General features: G+C 38.7%; 1 protein-coding gene across 3 annotated transcripts in view; it reads right to left on the bottom strand.

Annotated features, from left to right (window-relative positions):
* CEP162 (centrosomal protein 162) overlaps positions 1-21169 on the bottom strand; it is a 91974-nt gene that overhangs the window by 16998 nt on the left and 53807 nt on the right. For 2 of the 3 annotated variants that reach the window (XM_082633335.1, XM_082633337.1), the window contains exons 18-25: positions 19644-19749; positions 14690-14816; positions 13339-13502; positions 12164-12268; positions 8149-8361; positions 6372-7021; positions 2896-3037; positions 890-988 (exon numbers count right to left, since the gene is read on the bottom strand). In XM_082633335.1, coding sequence (XP_082489461.1) covers positions 890-988; positions 2896-3037; positions 6372-7021; positions 8149-8361; positions 12164-12268; positions 13339-13502; positions 14690-14816; positions 19644-19749 — 1606 coding nt within the window. The remainder of the gene's footprint in view (positions 1-889; positions 989-2895; positions 3038-6371; positions 7022-8148; positions 8362-12163; positions 12269-13338; positions 13503-14689; positions 14817-19643; positions 19750-21169) is intronic. The other variant, XM_082633336.1, reaches the window with a different exon arrangement.

The raw sequence follows: 21169 nt of genomic DNA, 5'->3' as shown, positions 1-21169 counted from the left end.
ACAGTGCTGAACTATATAGCCTTTCAACTCCTAGAACAAGATTTTTAAAACAGATAGTTGCATAACTGTGGAGTATTTCTACATTAATCTTTCCATAATGCAATTAGTTGTTACGTTTTGCTTTTATCATGTGATTTAATAAGTCCTTGAATAACAAAAAAAATGATGCATATGCTTCAAACAGAATACACAGCTTATCTGGTTTTTCATACTTCCTAGAATCAAAGAATCTCAGAGTAATAAAAATGGTGAGTTTCGGGGCTTCCCTGGTGGCGCAGTGGTTGAGAGTCCGCCTGCCGATGCAGGGGACACGGGTTCGTGCCCCGGTCCGGGAAGATCCCACATGCCGCGGAGCGGCTGGGCCCGTGAACCATAGCCGCTGAGCCTGTGCATCCGGAGCCTGTGCTCCGCAGCGGGAGAGGCCACGATAGTGAGAGGCCCGTGTACGGCAAAAAAAAAAAAAAAGGTGAGTTTCTAGAAAGATCTATCTCCAATAATGGTTTTCTTCTCAGTGATCCAGCATCACTGTCACAATTTCTTTACCTATTTCTTAACCAAATTAAATAGTCTTAGTACTTAATGCAGAAATGGCCTTAGCCATCCAATTTTACCTCCTAAAAACTCAAAACAGTCAAACCAAACTCGCCCCATTTCCCTACTGCCCAGAAAATCACAATGACAAACACAAACATATAAATAACTTAATTAACTAACATTTGAGCTTCATCTGGGGAAAGCTGGCTTTTATTAATATTTTCTTAACGTGATAGATATTTCTGGGTTATCTCTATTTGTACATTTAAATTTAAAGAATTATACAGAAACATGAATATGATTGAAATGGCTAAGTAAAAGCTTATGTTAGCAGAATATTTTGGTTATGTCTTACCTCTTTCTGTAGGATTTCTTCTCGAACGTGAGAAACTACAAGAGATTCTTGTTTACCCTGCAGCTCGTTAACTTGATTTTGGAAATGTTTTATAAGTACCTAGGAAATTATGTTAGAAGTACTGAGTTAATAAAGCTTTTCCTTGAACATTATTTGAAAAATATAAGAAAGGGAACTAATGACTTGTTTGTATTAAAAAATAAAAAGGATCCTAATATTTTATAATTGCCAAAATCTAACATCATTGCCACAGAAATTAAGTTCATTGAATGAATTAAACTCATTGAATAAATTCATCATTTTGTTTCTTTCAAAGTTTAATATATAACACCACATACATAAATTAATAACTAGGTAACTACTTGGCTTCTTTATCTCTAATACTTTTCTTTTGAAGATCTGAAAAATACCACAAAATCAACTTCTATAAAGTTTAAACATTTTGAAGAACGTGGCCAATATTATCTTTATACTTTGTAATTAAGATAGTTTTTATTAAAGAGCTATTGACTAAAATAATAAAACCTAACATCTGTGAAAAGTCTCATTTTTAGACAAAGAAACTGAAGTACGTAAGTAAATACTTCCATCAAGAAGCTGCAAAAACAGGAAAGATTCATGTTTCTTTTCTCTAATGATTTACTTTTACTGTTTCTACAATCGGACTATGCTGATTTCATTTAACTCCCAATTTAAAATATTACACTTAGAACTCTGGGAAAATAACATATTGATACTTATGGCACTATGGCCTAATAAGACTACTTTCCCCATCCCTCCCAGACCTCTCCTTATCATATAATCACTTGATATGATGTTTGCTGCCCACTGACACCCCGCTCCTTTGAGGGGAATAAAGCTAGAGAAGCTCTCTGCAAGGCTGTAAAATGGTTACTTCAAAAAAGCACTTTAAATCTTTTTCAGTGAAGTATTAAAACAGTCAAAGTTCTTTACTTCTGAGCTATCTGAAATTAAATTACAGACCTCATTACATCTCACCCTTAGATACATCAAATATTTCAACATGCATTTTCTTACAAATCCACAATAACATTTTTACACCTAAGAAAATTTGCAGTAATTTCATAATATCTCCTGTCTTGTCCATACTCAACCTTCCCCAACTGATGGACTTGTTTTTAATTAAAATCCTATTAAATAATTATGGGTGGGGGAGGTGATCATGAGATAATTATTTCTTGAAGTTTTTCCCCCTCAGTTTGGTATTAAAACCTACAGAAAGATGAAGAGCACAATGAACAATCACATATTCTTCAATTTGAATTACCGACTGCTAACATTTTGCTACATTTGCTTTCTTTTCTTTTTTTTCTTGGATACACCATTTGAAAGTAAGTTGCAAATTCTATTTTAATGCTGTTTTTTCAACTTGCAAAAACCACAGAAGATGGGCCACACAATAGATATTCATAAATATTCCAAGTTGACAAACATACTATCCAAGAAGGAAGACACACTTGAGGAAATGCAGATGAGCTGTCACCGTGTCCTGTCAAAATACTCGGAAGACTATGCTTCATAATGGCTGTAGCTGTGTACATGTCTCTGTTCATTATTTTATCCCCAGCGCCTGAATGACCACAAAACATTATTTAATGAACAACAGGTAATGGGGAAAGAAGAGTGACTTGGCAGCTGGGACTTGGGGTGGAAGGAGGTGGTTCAGCATTCAGGTTTAAGTACAAGGTCCCCATCACATTGGATGTATCCCTCAACCATCTATTACAACCTACTTACAGGAAGATATATTTGAGAAATATAGGGACAAAATTGCAAAAACACTTATTTAAAGGTATAACTGTAAAGTAGAATAGTTAAACACATATGGTAAGAGTGTTGTCTTCTATTAAATAAAAAGAAAGTGACAATAATTTTCCATTCCTATCACCAACCTCAAGAAGTGAAGTTAAAATATTTCCAGATACTTTGTCAACAGTCTTGAAAAAAAAATTGCATTACACTCAAAGTTTATTAAAGTCACCTACCTCTTGAGTTACTATTTTACGATTTAGTTCGGCTACTTTGGAAGAAGAATTTTCAACTGCGTTTTGGCAAAGGAGTTTCTCTACTTCCCTCTCATGAGATGCTTTGAGGGATGTGATGTGTGCTGCAGTTTCTTCCTTGAACCTTTAGAGCAAATGAAAGAACACCACACATAAAAGTGGCTCTTCAACCTCTAATTCAGAGTCAGCACAAAAATAGTATAAGAAGCCTGGAAATTAAAGAAGCAAAAGGAGAGAAGGCACCAATATCTACTGTACTGTGCTTGGTGCTTTATACATTACTGCCTATGAGTTCTTACAACCACTCCATGAGCTTGCTCTTATTTACTCAATTTTATAAAGGCAAACTTGAGTGTAGGAAAGAGTGATGTATCTAGGGTCCCAGATCAGGAAGTTGCAGAGCTGGAGTTTGAGCCCAGCAGAATTGGACACTCCCCAGCCTGGGGCACTTTCTGAGAGAAACAAAGGTTCTAAATGTTCTGTTTGTATTTAAGGCAAAGAGCTTGTCGTTTTATCTTTTAAGATAAACTCAGATTTCTTGCCCCAATTATTTAGACTCTTCAATGCTTTGTTTCTAGGCAACACTCACCAGTTTTTGGTCCATGCATATGACTCCAGGGCTGGCTGCTGGTTGTGAGAATAAAATGATCTTTATGGTAATTCTTAGGACATAGGGTAGTCTGAACCTGAGACAACTTGAACCTGAGACTACTCGTTTGTCTCTATGACAAAATTTATGCATTCAGTGGCAGTTCAGTAAATGGTAAAGTTATACTAAAAAGCTGATACATTTCTTATAAACATTTCCCCTTATTGGAAAAATTATTAAAAAATGACAATTTTACTGAGAGCAGATATTTAGTAAATCACTGTTGATACTTATTAATATGGCAATTCCCAAACTACAAACATATCAGTTGCTTACTTGACTACATTTCTTCATGGAAAGTGTGATTAGGACCCTTAGAAAAGCATAAAAATCTAAAGCACCCATGATATAACTGAACTATAGTAAAAAGCAGCCTAAATCTGGGCCTAGGAAACATTACTTTTCACTTCTCAGGCCCAGAGCTGTCTGAAAAACAGATTAACAATACTAAAAAGTTATAAATTATGTGTAGGAAAATTTATAGGAGAACCTGAATGTTAAATTATTTCTAGGAAAGAATATGATTCTTTCCAAATAGCTTCATTACTACTATCATATTCAGGACTAAAGAAACAAGGTTTCAATTTGGAAGCAGTATGACTGCCATGATGACTCAGTTAGATGTGGCTGCCAATCAGTCAATAAGCATTTGTTAGGAGCTTCCTAACCTCATTCTCTGGTAGACGCCCTGCACTCTCCCAGGTCCTATCTCTTCCTTCACTCAGGCACTCATTACATATTCTGATGCTTCTAACTCTGGGTTCCTTAAGTCAGTCAAATGTGCTGAAATCCTAATCTCTGAAGGGCATGACGTTACATATTCTCAATATATGATATATAACTTCACAATTAATATGTTGCTTCACAAACATTAAACTACACATGTTCTGTACACCCCAAACCTTATTTTAAACCTCATAATCAAAGCTATTATTGCCTACAGGTTGCAAAAGAAGTATAATCATACATCAGTTCTCAAGGAGCTATAAGGTGGTGTATAATTAGTGCTTTCTTGGTACATAAGTTATACAGGAGTTGGAGATGGGAGCAAGAAACTTCTAAAAACTTCTAGGTAATATTTTTCCTAGAAAATGAAACATGAGTGAGCAAAAGGCAGGAAAGAAATTTGGCAAGTAACACTACTCGGATGGCACAGGATCAGAATGGTGATGGGACTTGAGATGCCAGGTAGAGAAATTCAGTCTTGACACTTTAGGAAGTTGGGAGTCACTGGAGAACAGAGTGACTCAGATACAGGAGTACTTAAAGAATATTAATGGTTTTTAAGCAAGATGACTGGGGGAGACGGAAACTGAAATCAGGAGAGTGGGGCGGGAAAACTGTCTAGTAAACCAAGTAGACCACACTATAAAAAGGAAGAAAGCAGGGCTTCCCTGGTGGCGCAGTGGTTGAGAGTCCGCCTGCCGATGCAGGGGACACGGGTTCGTACCCCAGTCCGGGAGGATCCCACATGCCGCGGAGCGGCTGGGCCCGTGAGCCATGGCCGCTGGGCCTGTGCATCCGAGGCCTGTGCTCCGCAACGGGGGAGGCCACAGCGGCGAGAGGCCCGCGTACCACAAAAAAAAAAAAAAAAAAAAAAAAGGAAGAAAGCAAAATGAATACTTATAAGAAAGCACCCCATAGACTGTCAACCCAAGGAATAAAGGTGGTAAAGCTGGGCCTAGCAACTGAAAATGTGGTCATAGACAGAGATGGGGAAGTTGGGAGGCGGAGCCAGTTTATGGTTAAAAAAAAGAGAAAATCTGCGATACTACTGATTCCAAGAGGAATAATCCAACACATTTTTAGATTTAACATCTGAGCTCAGGGAAGAGAACAAGCCTTGAAAAGTAAATCTAGGAGTCGTGGTTCATAGAAGCCATAGAGAACAGATGAGTTTAGCAAAGGAGAAAAAGCAGAGAACAGACAGAAAGCCAAAACCTGAACTTTGGTAGAAAGTCAGATTTTTGAGGAGTGAGAAGGAAAAGGAGTCAGGAGTCTGTCAAAAGGAGCAGAAAAGGAGCTTTAGTCAGAGTGCCAAGTCATGGACGTTACGGAGGAAACCCTTTCAGAAAAGGCAGTGTAGTCAACAGTGTCACAGAAAATGAGGATGGAGAAAACTCCACTGACTGAGAAAGGCTATTCTTGAGAGACCAGGTTCAAAAGAGTGTGAGGATGAGAGCCATGCTTAGAGGAAGTAAAAGGAGAGGCTACTTGTGGGAAAACTGGTGCTGAAAGGCAGAGGACCAGAACTTGGTTTGATCGGGTGAAAAAGATCTGAGCATGTAAGAAGGCTCAGAGGAAAGAGACAGGAGATGGTACTTGGAGATTCTGAGAAGGAAAAGGATGAGTACAGAAGTTCTTCAAGGCATGAAGAGATGTAATCACAAGACTAATTTGAAGAGTTATTTTGGAAGAGGAACTTTTCCTCTTAGAATGTCAACTAGTTTCACTAAGAGCTGTTTTCTGATAGCTATCTGCCTACAGCAACCATAAATGATGATATTCACTTGCAGGAAGGCCCAGTGGGTCAGCTTATCAACACCATCTGGATACGTGCAGAAAGGTAAGACTGCTCGGCCCAAGAACTGGGTTGACATGAAGATTCAAGTTCATTAGAATCTGAGCTTCCAATAGGTAGAAGATCCAACTCTGAAACAGATCTGGGCTTAGCAATGTAATACAGGTTCTTAAAATTTGGTAATGAATTTAGTTCAGGGTCAAACTAATAATCCAGGGGAAATACATCTATGATTTTTAAATTTTTATCTTTTTATGTCTCCATATACTGACGAAGTCACATTTTTACCTTTTCATGGAGTTTTCAAATTGGTTCACTGCTACTTCAGATTTCATTTTCAGCTCATTCCTCTCCACAGTTAATCTCTCCAGTTCATTTTTCAATCTGCAGTTTTCTTGTGCAACCTCTGAAATATCGGAATCAGTAAAAGTATGTGGTTGGTAAAGCTTGCCCTCCAGGGTTCCAGAGGAGTTAGCATTTCTTTTACCTGGGTGCAGAACATCTTTCTTCACCCTTTTGGCAGTCATTTCCTCCCTATCCTTAGAGTGCTGATTAGAGAGCATCTTTCTCCTCTCCTTCTGAAGCCTCTCCACAGTTTTTGAAAGGTGCTGTATCTCTCTCCCCTTTGCGGCTAGCTCCTCGTTGAGTCTGACCAGTTTAGCTTTAGAATGAGCCTGTTCCACCTGGAATTCTGTAGACTGGAAACCTTGACCATCCTTATCATTTTTCTTGAGCTCCAATTCAGCATTCTGATGTTTAAGAACATCTATTTCAGCTTCAAGATTTCCTACAGTGATTTGATGGGCTTCCTTAATGTCATCCAGCTCCTTCTCTAGTGCTTTAACTCTGGAGGAGCTGTCATGTTGGTTCTGGGACGCCTCCTTCAACTTGCAGGCAAGTAGCTGTTCCTGCTCATCCATTCTCTGCTCATACTGAATCTGTAGAAAAGAATTCATGTAACGACAAACCACTGCTAAACATTTCATTAGTTACCGAAGCCCTACAGTCTCCCAGGTCCTGCCTTTTCCTTCATTCAGGGACTCACCATATATTCTGATGCCTCCAAGCCCGTGTTCCTTGAGTCAGTCAAATATGTTGAAGTCCTATCTTTGAAGGGCATACCATTATATATTCTCAATATATGTTATGTAATTTCCTAATTATATGTTGCTTCATAACATTACAAGTTTTTATACACCAAAACTTACTTTAACCTCACAAGCAAACCTATTATTGTGTACCCTTCTCTATGCAAACTGACACACTATACTCCCTGAGGATAAACAGGGAAAGCAGTTGGGGTTACTGCTATCTGTAAGAAATAGCACATTTTCAACCTTCTAACATCAATTTAGAAATCTCATAGGAGTAATAAGTTGGCTGAGGATTTGCATACTGGAGCTTTATTATTATTAACAAACTAACCTAATAGTCTACTCTGTGGAGGGAGGCATGAAAGAGCTTTGTTCATTCAATCACTGAATGTATTTATTGCACTACAACTGCGTGCCGGGAGCTGTGCCAGATCCTAGAGATAAACTCAGTTCCTGCCTTCAAACAGTTCACAGCCCGGTGAGGAGAGTGACATGGCAAATTTCAATGTCCTATGATAACTGCGATAATGGGCCTATGAACACGGCGCAGAGGGGCACCCGGGTGTGTCTGGAGGCCTGAGGGAAGGAAGGAGGGAAGATGGCACAGAGGGAGCACATTCAAGTTCAGCTTTGAGGGATGTGTGTAAATTTGGGGATAAGTGGAAGCAGGGGTCCTTTGGAAGTAGGAAGAGCACATGCGAAGGCAACTGAAATGCTTGGTGTGCACTGAGCATCAGAAATGAAAGGAGGAAGTGGTTGGAAGTGAGCAGGGGCAGGAGAGGGGGGTGGGATAGGGACTGGAAAAAGGAAAAAGTTAGGTACATTTAGATAGATTAAAAGGGGGGGGTTGGAATTCATTCCTCTATTTGATCTCTGCCCTCCAAAGACATACTCTTCGGTCTCATTCTAAGAAGCCCCCAGCCCCCATGGTACACCTCTGAGCCCCATCTCCATGGCTACCCAGCACTTACCTTCATTTTCTGAAACTGCTGTTCCATGGTCCGAAGGCTTTTCTTTGCTTCTTCATCTTTGCCCTCCAGATCAGCTTCTAGTTTTTTTATCCTTTTTTCCATAAACTCCACTGTATTTCTATCCACTGTATCACCAGCTGCTGATGCAGCCAATATTAAAGCAGGCAAAGAATTGGGATATCGTCTCTTTAGAATTCCTTCCATTTCCTTAACCTATTAAAATATTTTTGTATGCATGTTAAGGTCACAAATATATTAAAATTAAGCAGCTTAATGTAAAAATTTAGATTATGCTCTATCAATCATGTATAGGTTTCAAAGAGATGTTCATATCACATCTCAAGACTGAATCAAATGCACAGCAGCACAAATTAATTTCAAATTTTATATCCTATCTGATTAAACCACACTATAGTAAAATATCTAATCTAATACTGGTTAATTTACAGAAATCCTCTTATGTTTATTTGAAATAGATCTTGGGTCTTCCTATTATACTAGTAACAACCAATCTTTGTGAGGACAAAGCTCTTTCCCTCTCCCTTTTTTCCACAGACACCCCTCAGATAAGTGTTTATGCTGTCTACTGACTGAAAAATTACTTATCTGCACATGAATGTGCAAAGTTTTCATAATAAACATACAGCTTCCTAAGCACCTGCCCCTGCCTGCAACAATCTGCCCCCTACCCCAGCCCTCCTCCAAATAAAGTTTAATCTACTTTAAAATGACTTCTTTCAATCAGGAAGCAAAGAGGATTAGATGACATTTAATGAAGTCCTCATAAAAACAACTTTTCATTTAGTCTATTAAAACAATAACATACTACACAATCTTTCTGTAAGGAAAAACTGCACCTGGGTCCACAGAAATTAGAGCTTGATATTATATACACATACGTGTGTATACCTGCTTTTGTTTAAGGTGTTATGTTAAGATACCTTTGAAAAACATAGATTAAGAGCCTAAAACTTCGTTGAACAGTCCTCTAACCCGCGAGCATGCAATAAAATAAATAAAATAGCACCTAAGAGGTGGTCTAGTGCAGAGGTTAGAGCATGTCTGGAGTTAAGACTGTGTTAGCAGCTTTGTGACCCGTGTCAACTCCTCAATCTATATATCTCTTTCGCCTCATCGGTAAAATGGGGAGGTAACAATACTGATTTCATGGTGTTCATATATTTAAGTGAGGCTCAGATGACATTTATCTTGGTGAAGTGCTTAGCCAAGTGCCCAGCATGTGGTGAGGGCCTGATAATGGTTTTTATTATATATGATCTGGTCCCAAAAACTACCTTTCCTAGGCAAGACGGGTTGCTCAAAATCCTGTTTATAGACTGAATATTGTTCCTAGTAGGTACTTAAGGGTCACATCGTTTGCAAAGTTAACAGCAAATATTTCCATTCCTGAAGACTGCTTGCACATTCATAGATATACCATAAAGTGGAATACATCCAGATACAAAAATGGATCATTTCATCTGTAAAATTTTTCATTTTGCTTCCCCTGGTATTAAAAATCTAGATTAGATGTAAGCATATAAAGGTACATATATATATATATACACACACACACATATACACACACACATAGATACCATGTATATTAAAAAGAGACTAGATTTTTTTAATGAATTTGTTTTAACATATTTACAATTAACATATTAATTTAAAATGCTAAATAATATTTTCAATCTGACTTTGATATTTTGCAAAGTATACTACATTTTTGGCAGAAAATTAATTTTATTTCTATCTTCTTTCATTTTGCTTTTTAATTTATTCTTTGGTCTCTGATACCAGTGTGGCTCTTGTTGTTGTTGTTTTTTAAATCTCACTGGAAATTAAACTATGGAATATTCCATTAAATAAAAGCACGAATGTACACACATAATCGGGTATTTTCACTATAACATGCATATAAATTAACACCACTTTTACTTATGTGCTATTTAGAAAAAAAGATGTTTTATTTTGCAATTAATCTATTTCAGGATATGGCTCAAACTTATTCTGTGATATACCTTGATTATAAAATATGTATTAAGGTTTAAAATCCTTAGGATAGAAATGTTCTGTTCATGGGAACAGAATAAGATCTGAAATGTATGTGAGCAAACTATACAAAATATTAACAATGTTTTAGAAAGATATAATCTAAGACAGTAAACCAATAAATTTTTAATGCAAGTGTTAGTAAAAGAGGGAGGTTACTTTGATAAAACATTATATTTCTGATCCATATGGATCACCGTTTCAAATCTTGTTTGTAAGCATGCTTTATTTTTTACTCTCATACGTTCAGTTCTACATTATTCTCTTAAAATAAAATCATCTAGGGCTTCCCTGGTGGCGCAGTGGTTGGGGGTCTGCCTGCCGATGCGGGGGGCGCGGGTTCGTGCCCCAGTCTGGGAGGATCCCACGTGCCACGGAGCGGCTGGGCCTGTGGGCCATGGCTGCTGGGCCTGTGCGTCCGGAGCCTGTGCTCCGCAGCAGGAGAGGCCACAGCTGTGAGAGGCCCGCATACCGCAAAAAAAAATAAATAAATAAAATAAAATCATCTAGTGGAGAAGTGGTTCCTTTGGTCTTTCCTCTCTCACAGTTCTGGATAGCTTCTTCTACATAGGCTAATTAAGTCTTAGGCATTGGAAAAAAAAAAAAAAAAAAAGCCAAGCGACCTAGACTATAGTTATTTCAGAATGTTTCTCGCTCTTCAAACCACTTCAGTCCTGTTCCTTTCCTGGCCACTAAACCAAACTACCAAATCATACCTTTTAATATAACAAGTCCTGTAAAGTAACAAAGTTAATTTTTTGCTTAGTTTTTCTTCTTCTCATAAAACTGGGATGATAGGCAGTCCAGTGATGACCTCACAGTTTCAGGTTTGTGATGGAATAACAGCTGTTATTCCATCACAAAGGGTGATGGAATTCCATAAGGGTCATGACTTGACTACAGAATCATGTTCTCTTATGAACAGGACTGGAAATTCTAATTTTGTTTTAATATTTAGTTATGAATACAAATACTACGTTATAGAAGGCTTTAAAAACATAAGGTACAATTAATATTCCAGCCTACAAAACAACTATTTCAATGAAAAAAAACCTTTATCCTAGTAAGTGTTACTATATGGGTTTTGAAAAAAGTCTTCCAGCCACAATGACCATGAAATGAGTATTTCTAAGCCTAAACAGTGAGCCAGAGCTCAAAATTATGGTCAGCTCTCTGGGAGGGGATGTTCAGTTTCCAGGGTGTTCTGCTGGACTTCCCTAGCACTACTAACATGTTCCCAACTGGAGGGTCTCCTTCCTTGCCCTCCTCTCTCACCTATCCTTCCTCAGGAGAAGGGATCCTAGCTCTACACCCAGAGTGGCAAAGTTCTGTTTCCTTCCTCCTGGATGTCAAATAGAGCTGGGATGCAAATAACCTTTCATCAATAGGTCTACCACCTAATGAGACACATTACTCTCTTTTTTTTTTATTAGTTTCTGCTTTATAACAAAGTGAATCAGTCATACATATATATCTGTTCCCACATCCCTTCCCTCATGCATCTCCCTCCCTCCCACCCTCCCCATCCCACCCCTCCAGGCAGTCACAAGGCACCGAGCTGATCTCCCTGTGCTCTGCGGCTGCTTCCCACTATCTATCTACCTTACGTTTGGTAGTGTATATATGTCCATGCCTCTCTTTCGCATTGTCACAGCTTACCCTTCCCCCTCCCCATATCCTCAAGTCCATTCTCAAGTAGGTCTGGAGGCACATTACTCTTAAAAATTCTTTATGCAGAAAGCCACAGAGTATATAAAATGATGTTGTTTACTGTGTTTTTATTGTTACTTTAAATACTGTATTCAAAGTTTAAAGCAGAGGCAGTTCTATATTAAAATGAATGAATAAAACCAAAAATTTCCAGGTTGACTACATCTTGTAGGAACTCCTGAAACAAAAGAGAAAACAAAAATGCTCTGTATATAAAATACCTTAATGAAAATTTACCCTGAACACGTACTTGTCGCTCTAGATCCTGAATTTTTTTGGCATCAGTTGCTTTTTCTTTTAAACGTATCTTCTGCTGGATGGATGGATTTCCAGATTCAGCTTTCAGTTTCTCAACCTACCAATAAGGAAAGGCCATGTTAAGAAGCATATTTAAAACACAGCAGAGAAACACCAAGAGGGAAGCATAATGGCAGTTCATTAATTCACTTATTAGATCCCAGATAGGGCACTGTGCTGGAGATATGGAGAGCAAACAAGACAAGCCAGGTCCCTGCTTTCATGGTGCTTATATCCTAATGGAAGGAGACAGCTAATAAACAAAATCATTAAGTAAATTAAATAACTTCAGAGAGTGACAAGTACTATGAAAAAAATAAACTCAAGGAACGAGAAGAAAGAGTCAGGGGAGGCGAGACTGGTAGCTACATAAGATTAAGAGGTCAGGAAGATCTTTCTGGGGAGTAGAAATCGGAGCTGAGACTTGAACAAGGAGTGAGACACAGGAAGAAGCTAGGTCAGAGCACACTCTAGGCCACAGCAACAAGTGGAACGAGCTCGGCACGTTCAAGAACCAGAGGGAGGCCCGTGTGGTTGGGAGGAGACTGACCAGGGAGTGCAGTACGGATGGGGCTGGAGAGACAGGCAGGGTTCAGACCACATGGGGACCTCACAGGCTGTGCTAAGGAGCTTGGATATACAGTTGCCCCTTGGTAACCGTGGGGCACTGGTTCCCAGACCCCTGCAGATACTAAGATCCGGGCATGCTGAAGCCCCAGGGATGCTCAAGTCCCTTGTATAAAATGGTGTAGTATTTGCCTGTAACTCCCATATACTTTAAATCATCTCTAGATTACTTATAATACCTAAAACAAGGTAAATGCTATGAAAAGAGCTGCCAGTGAACAGCAAATTCAAGTTCTGCCTTTTGAAACTCTGTTTTTCTTCCAAATATTTTCAATCCACGGTTGGTTGAATCTGCTGGATAGGGAACTTGTGGATACAGACGGCTGACTGTATTCTCAGGCTAATCTAAAAGAGACTACACAAATAAACACAAACCAAAGTCAAACCGGCCATTTTAATGAACAGAATTTCGAGTATACTGATTTGATGACACAAAGCTATGAAGGAGTGTTGAAGATAATAGGGTTCATCTATAGAAATACATTCTGAAATGATCATCACCTCAAGTTTCAGCTTCTCAATTTCTTCATTTGCTTCTTTAAGCCGAACTGCATCTTTATCCAGAAGTTCCTGATTTTCGGCGTACCACTGTAATCTTTTTTGCAGGCGACTTATTTCTTGTTTATGTGCTTCTTCTAAAATTTTTATTTCATATAATTTTTCACCTATAAGATAAAGTAATACAATAATTCCATTGTAACTTTTCAAAATATGGAAATAAACATTGAAAGATTTTAAATGAAAACCAATGTCTCTCTAATGAAAGCATTAAGAAAAAAATAAGAGGCCAAAAACAACTGAGGCTGTGTCTAGTTTAGTGTATTAGTAAAGGAGGATGAGGACTGTTCCGAGCCCAAATCCTCAAACTTGTAGCAAAGCTGGCATATAGAAATTTTTGATAAATCACTTGTTTTCCCACTGACTTTCATTATAAAAGTAAAGTTTCTTCTATGAAAATAAATGCTGGATTCAGGAGATAATAAAAATGAAGAATTCCTATAATTATATTAAAAAGTAACAATGGCAAACATTAGAGAGTGCTTCCCATGTAAGATTTTATTAATACAACAAACATATGATGGGAACTATTGTTATTCTATTTTACAGATGAAGAAAGTAAATTTCTTACAAACAGTAAGTGGATTTTACTATACACATCTTACACTGAAGATCATAATATCACAGAGGAAAGATCCTTACTTTGGCAAACAAGGGGTTCTCTGATCAACCTTTCTAGCCCTGTGTTCTGCCATCCTAAGCTGCAATCCACAGGTGTATCCAAAAACACGCTCATGAAACACTCTTGAGCGGCCCCCTCCATTCGTTTACTCCTGAATCTCTCCATCTGTCAGGACCCTCAAATGCCATTCCTCTCTGAAACCCTTATTAGCACCCTCATGTTTATTTCTAATTTTTTTAATATTAAACTTTCTTATCTTACTCTCCTTTGTTTTCCCTGGTGGGGCATACCATATCCATCCTTGTGTTTCTACAAACATAGTTTCTACAAACATCTGTTCATTTGGTAAATACTTGAGAGCTTATGTTTCAGACCCAGGGATAAAAAGGGAGACCGTGCCCTGGAAAGTCACAGTTTAGCTGGGATGACTGTAAACAACTAAGCTTACAATGCCATGAATTCAAAATAATCTGTGACTTTCTTTGGTCTCGCAATTATTGCTCCTAAAACCAATCAAATGCATATACCTATTAACTAATTTTTTTAAGTTTCTAAAATTACAATACACTTCAAGGAATAGCATTTTAATTATACTATCCAGTTGCTATTACTTAACTCAAGATTAGAACAGTTAGGGGTATAAAGGTAAACCGTTTCAGCTCAGACTTTTACCTGTGGCATAAGCAATCTGGTCTTTGGCTTGGTCTCTCTCTTTCTTCACTTTTTCCAAGTCTACTTCAAGAGCCTGTTTGTCCTGCTTCAGTCTTTTGATGTCTTCCAAAAAACTGTTTTTTTCTTTCTTGATATTCATAAAAATACAAAAGCAAATTATTTCCAACCACAATAAATTATGGTAGAGAGTCTCTTTCACCCACGTCATCATAAACACTGCTAATTATTTTTCTAAATTTTAGTTTGATCTTATCACCATTCCCCTCCAAATGATCACGAGCTCCCCAGATCCTACTAGAATCAGTTCTAATCACCTAACTCAACACAGCTTCCAAGCCCTTCCACTCTGCCGTTCTCACTTCCCCTGGGTTACTCCAATACCCTCCTAACCAGTCTGCCTCTTCCACTCTCAGCACCTACAGTCTTTTCTCCTCACAGTAGCCAGAGGAACTGTCTTCAAGAGTCAGTTAATGTCCGTTTTCTGTCTGAAGCTCTCTGGTGGCTCCACCCCTCTTGGGGGAAGCCCACAGTCCTTACCATGATCTTCAGTGTCACAGAACCCAGTCGTGCCCGCTCCTCTGACACATCTCCTGCAAATCTCCCCCTCGCGCTCCACGCCAGCTGCAGAGACCTCCTGGCTGTTCTCTGAACCCACCCAGCACGTTCCGACCCCAAGGTGTTTTTGCACTTACTGTCTCCTCTGCCCTCACACACCCAGGTGGTTCATTCCTTCACTTCATCAGGATTTCTGTTCAAACGAGGCCCCCAGGAAGGCCTGCCCTGATCACTCTAAAACAGCAACCCTCATCCTGGCCCCCAGGTGTGCTGCTTTTTTTTCTTCTCACACACTCATCACCGCCTGACATAAGACATTTACTTGAAAGCAGAACTTTACTTTGCTCATCCCTATATCACAAATGCAAAAAAGTGCTTGGCACATCTTAAAAAAAGTTAAATTCTCAATGTGCTCACATGCCGCACTCTCTCAACTGCCCTCATTCCTCGCCTTGCCAAAGTCATACTTATCCTTCGAAGTGTAGTTCAGATGAGGCTATTCCTGATAATCCCTGCCCCAGCATTACCACAAACTTTCAGTGTACCTCTAGCATAGCATTTACTACTTTGTTTCATACAACACTTATTTGCGTACAACCCTTTTCTCTTCATTAGGCTGAAAACTCTTTGGGGACCAAGACTGATTTTACTACTTGTTTACTTTATGGCACCAAGCACATGGCAGGTACTCAATAAATGTATACTGAACCGAACTCATAACTGCTGGATAAACTCCTGGGGCACAGTTGGTATATATTTTATTTTCAAAATAAAAATTCTTAGAAACTTTCTATCACACTACCTTAGAATCTAAAATCCAGTCTTATGAAGAAAATAAATCCATTCATAAGGGCTTGAATAATCGTGGTTCTAGCTGTATCATTTCATTGTTTAATCTTCTGTGTGATCTGTGGATGTCTTTTCAGGAGAGCACTGAATTTCTACAAGGACCTACTGTGTGGACGCTCAGAGGCCTCTGCCTGTCTCTCCGACCTTTTCTTCCATCACTCTTGTCTTTACTCACCCACTTCTGCCTCAGGTGCCTCTGCATCTGGAAGGTACCAAGCCCAATCCTGACCCAGGGCCTGTGCTTCCCCCTGGCTGGAAGGCTCGGTCTTTGCACAGTGAGCTGGTGCTTCTCCTCTACTCTTGATGCAGACACCACTTTCTCAGACAGCAACTCCTTGCCCACACGGCTGACAGCTGCCTTACCCCTGCCCTGCCTACCGTTAGTCTCTATCCTTATTTTCCTCAAAGAACTTACCTCTATTTGTAACTATTTCTTGTTTACCTATTATCTGTCTTCCCTGGTAGAATACAGGTTCCTAGTGAGCAAGGCCCATGTCTGTCTTGTTTACCTACTGTTTTTCCAACTCCAGGATGATTGCCTGACTGACTGGCCGAACTGCAGTCAGCCTCATCCTCCTCTCCACCCTGGGAATCTAGAAGGACAGGGCTCAGGACCTTTGCTTTTAGTATGTGTCCATCCATAGTTTACAAAAAAACAATTCACATTTTAAGACTACACTAATTGGTATTAATTTTTAAGGTACAAATTAGACTATACATAAGTAGGTTTGATATGAATATTGTATTACAGATTTATCTCAGTATGAATTTTTTGCTCTAAAACTAAACTCAGAAAACCAAAGTGAATGAAAATTAACGCATGACATTCCATCTTTCAATATTTGCACAAATAAACACAACCCTAAATAACTTTTATCTTTAACACTTTTTCTTTTTTTGATTTTTTTTTTTAATCTTTCTTTTTTTTGGCTGCTTTGGGTCTTCGCTGCTGCGCGCAGGCTTTCTCTAGTTGCGGCGAGGAGGAGCTACTCTTCGTTGCAGTGTGCACCGCTTCTCATTGCGGCGGCTTCTCTTGCTGCGGAACACGGGCTCTAGGCACGCGGGCTTCAGTAGTTGTGGCGCACTGGCTTAGTTGTTCCACAGCACGTGGAATCTTCCCGGACCAGGGATCAAACCCATGTCCCCTGCAGTGGCAGGTGGATTTTTAACTGCCGTGCCACCAGGGAAGTCCCTTTCTGATTTCTTTTAAGGTGTTCCCTGCCTTTGGTACTTTCACCATGATGGGTTTAGATGTAGATTTTAAATTATGTATCCTGAGCAGGACTCACTGTATTTCCTGAATTTGAGAATTCATCTCTTTTATTAACTCTAGACAATTCTTAGCCATTACTTTAAAAAAAATTTTAATTACATACTATAGTATCTCACATCTCTTGATATTTTTCATTTCTCTATTTTTTTGTGTTTCACTCTAAGCTCCTTAGATCTATCTTCTAGTTTACCAATTTCTTCTTAGTTATGTATGATCTATTTAACTTTTCTACTTATTCTGTTTATTTTTCTCTGAATTTGCCTAGTCTGTTTTGTTCTTTCCTCACACTGAATTTCTCACTTATTTTGTATATGAAATCATTTAAAGTCTATTTCATAGTCTACTCAGTAATTTGATTGGGGTTCTAATCCTGCTGTTTATAAAATCATCCCATGCCTGCTCACGGTGGGTTGTTTCCCTGGGGTTTGTAATTCTGCATTCTGGGCGTACCGTCAGCAGGATTTTATCTGAAGGAATACCATGTGAGCTGGGTTAAGGATGGATACCCCTAAGAGTGTTTTGCATGTGTTTCTTATAGACACACTTAAGATGATCACTGACTCAGGACCACCTTTTATGCTATTTTCTTTTTCCAGTTTGAGTATGACCAAACCTTGAAAATACTGTCAATTCAAATACTAAAACACAAATGAAGGCAGTGGGGATGACATTTATACTGAACAACTGAGCAGAGATTTTTTTCCCCCCTCTCTATATAGAAATCAAGTTAAGACAGATAAGCTTTCTCGATATTTCAGCCCCTTCTGAAGGTGGGTGGATTTTTTCATGGACCACTGTTTTACTGAAGGATGTGGCCCTTTGAAGTCCTGGGGTCCTATCTCTACTTTGTTGTTAAAGCTCAAGGCTCGTGGTTACTGAACTGGCAGCCTAGGAGCAGTGTTTACTGCTAGGTTTGTATCCCTGTTCATTTCTGACCCCTAGAGATTCCCCTTACTTTCTTGAGAGCTGGGTTATGCATTTACAAGATGTTTCTTATATTTTAGCCAGCATTTTCCAGTGATTTCAGTGGCAGTTTTAGTTTCCCATTTGTCAGAAAAAGATGTGTTCAAAGTAGCACTTTTAAAAGGTCACTAATAACAGCCTTCAAATGAAGCTAATGCTGTGCTTGAAACCTTACCATGTTTTCCCAAGCCTTCATAAACTTCAGCAATGTTAACTGCTCTCCTAACTTGCTAGTCTTTGAGGCCCACTGATAAGTGCGGGTGTCCAATCATTTATTCCTTCTTTCTACATATCTGCCTACCTATCTAATCATTCTATACATACATGCATCTTAAGAAAGTTCTCTAATGGATTCATATTTGAAGCTGTATTTTACATACAAGTCTGTTAAGCATCAATTATTGAACTAAGGCATGTTTAAAGTGCTATATAACCTAACTTTATATAATAAATTTCTAATTAAAAAGTGATATGTAATTGGAATGTTTCTAATTTACATAATCATTCAAATAGATTGGAAGGACTTTTTAGTTTAGTGCTGTGGTTCTTAATGGGAGGAAGTGGGGACAGTTGACTGCCCTCCCACAGGAGAAGTCTGGAAACGTGGCAGTGGTTTTGAGTGTTGCAGCGACTGGTGGGTGCTATGAGCATAGTTCCTGGCGACAGGAGTGATAAAAATCATGCAATGCATAGAAATGTTCTGCTTAAGACAGAATTAATCTGCCCTAAATCCCCAAACTTCTCCTATTGATAAATACTGCTTTAGAAAATTCTAGGCCATATTCTTTATAACAATTCAATACAAATAAAGAAAAAAGTTATAGAGTAGCTATTGCATTTCACCTCTGTGTTAGGCACATCAGACACACATATTTGCAGATATAGCCTCCGCCCCCTAGAAGTGCAGTCTGCTTGGGAAGACAGAGGAAAAGCCAACTAACTTTTTAAGGTGAATGATTATCTTCAAATTATTTTCCTATTTTAGCCGTACATTTCCAATGAGGAATTTGAAGTTAGGTATACATGCCCTAAATAAGGTTATGCCTCCAACATGGCTCCACGTGATAAATGCCTGATGAGACGTTGGATTATAAAGAGGATGCCATCTAAAACCAGCATCACATGGTCTCCTCTATAGTAAGGTCACATGTGTCCCAGTGCTAACCTTAGATATTTCCTAATTTTTAATTGGTATGAAATTTATAAGATTTTATTTTTTCATAAATTAAAAAAGCAGATTTTTTTTTTACACATGTAGAGATTTTTATAACAATCTTTCCTATCGCTAATGGTTAAAATCCTTATGCAACTTACCTGTGCCACCCGTAGTTCTGCTAACAGATCTGTAAAGTTCTGATTTCTGGTGGGCTCTGAATCTTCAACTACTTGAGACAGGAAACGACTTTTATGCATCTCTTCTCTGATTTATTTTGAAAATAAAATAAATATATATATTTTAAAAGGTACTCCTTTCAATACAAAATATTCAATTCTTAAAAATTGAAAACACTTCGCACGTTGAAACTATGTGAGTCATTGAAGAGAAAGTTTATTTAAACTAAAGATTATAATACTAAAAGAGAAGTATACTTCATGTGAAATTTTTATGTATAATCTAAAAGAACCAAAACCCTAAGAGTACTGGTTTATTTGTAATATAAAAATATTTCCTGCTGATTCTCAGAAAAAAAAAAAATCATCTCCCAGAAAGACTTGCTGCATTTCCCCTGTGGTGTTCTGTACTCCTTGTCACATCATTCTAGACTCCTTTCTGAGAAACACAAATTGCCAATCATACCCATGGAAACTAACAAACAAAAACAAACACAGTCTACTACTGGTACCTTAGAATCAATTTTTCTGTTTTTTTCCAGAGATATTATACAAGTTTAGGAGTACTCATATAATCATCTAACCCTACTTTCTAAAGAAACCATTTATTCCATTGTGAAAATTCATTTAGAGCTTCAGGTTTGGATTCTGGAATAGATCTTCTCTTTTAAAAGCCAGGTAACATTATCAGATATGAAATTTTAAAATACTTTATTGAAGCATCTGGGAAGAAAGCAGGTGTAAATGTCTTCATGCCTCAGAAGTGTGCAGATTATCAGCCTTGGCTTGGGGTCACACTTACCAGGAGAAAGGGGCATTTTCCCCTTCCTAATTTACACGAAAGTGCCCTCACTTGCCAACCCGTGTACTTTCCGGCTTTGTCTGCTACAAGATATGCTTTTTTTCTATTTTGCATGAAAGATGAGTGTGAGCTAAGAGCAGCCCTGCCTCACATGCCCTAAGTTACCTTACAAAAAAAATGGAAGAAGTATGTAAATAAATAAAGCATACATGGCATTCATAGCCAAATAAATTTCTTCTGATAGCGGTCCTATTTGAGGTTTTAGGTGTTTAGGTGAAATGATACATAGCTGGCAGTCACTTCCCAAAAGAAGACAGTACCCTAGCTTGCCCACATTTGTTGGTTCAGCTCTTTCACTTAGTGTGTTAAAGACGGATGTAATAACATCCCAAAGGCCTTACAGTCTGAAGTATGATTGATTCTTAAGTGGGTGCTGGTGCTCCGTCAGCCTGCCACGGTGAGCGCCGGTTGTAATAACTCGCAGGTTCTCCTCTGGAGAAATGCCCTTGCCAAATAGCAACCCCTGCCCCCTGGCCCAGAGGATACCCCCACTCACTCCCTGGGGCCCACCTCAGCCAGGGACTGGCTTCTTGGGGGGTACAAAAGGCTTCCCCCCACTTGCCTCAAGTAGGGGCCAACTCTGCAATGCAAGGTGTTCTCCTGAGCCTCCTGGGGAGAGCAGAATGAAGCCAGCCTCCAGCCGAGA

The sequence above is a fragment of the Mesoplodon mirus genome (genome assembly GCF_964341445.2).
Source record: "Mesoplodon mirus genome assembly, chromosome: 10".
Classification (NCBI taxonomy): domain Eukaryota; kingdom Metazoa; phylum Chordata; class Mammalia; order Artiodactyla; family Ziphiidae; genus Mesoplodon; species Mesoplodon mirus.
The sequence above is the reverse complement of the archived record's forward strand: the minus strand, read 5'-3'. Positions and strand labels throughout refer to the sequence as shown.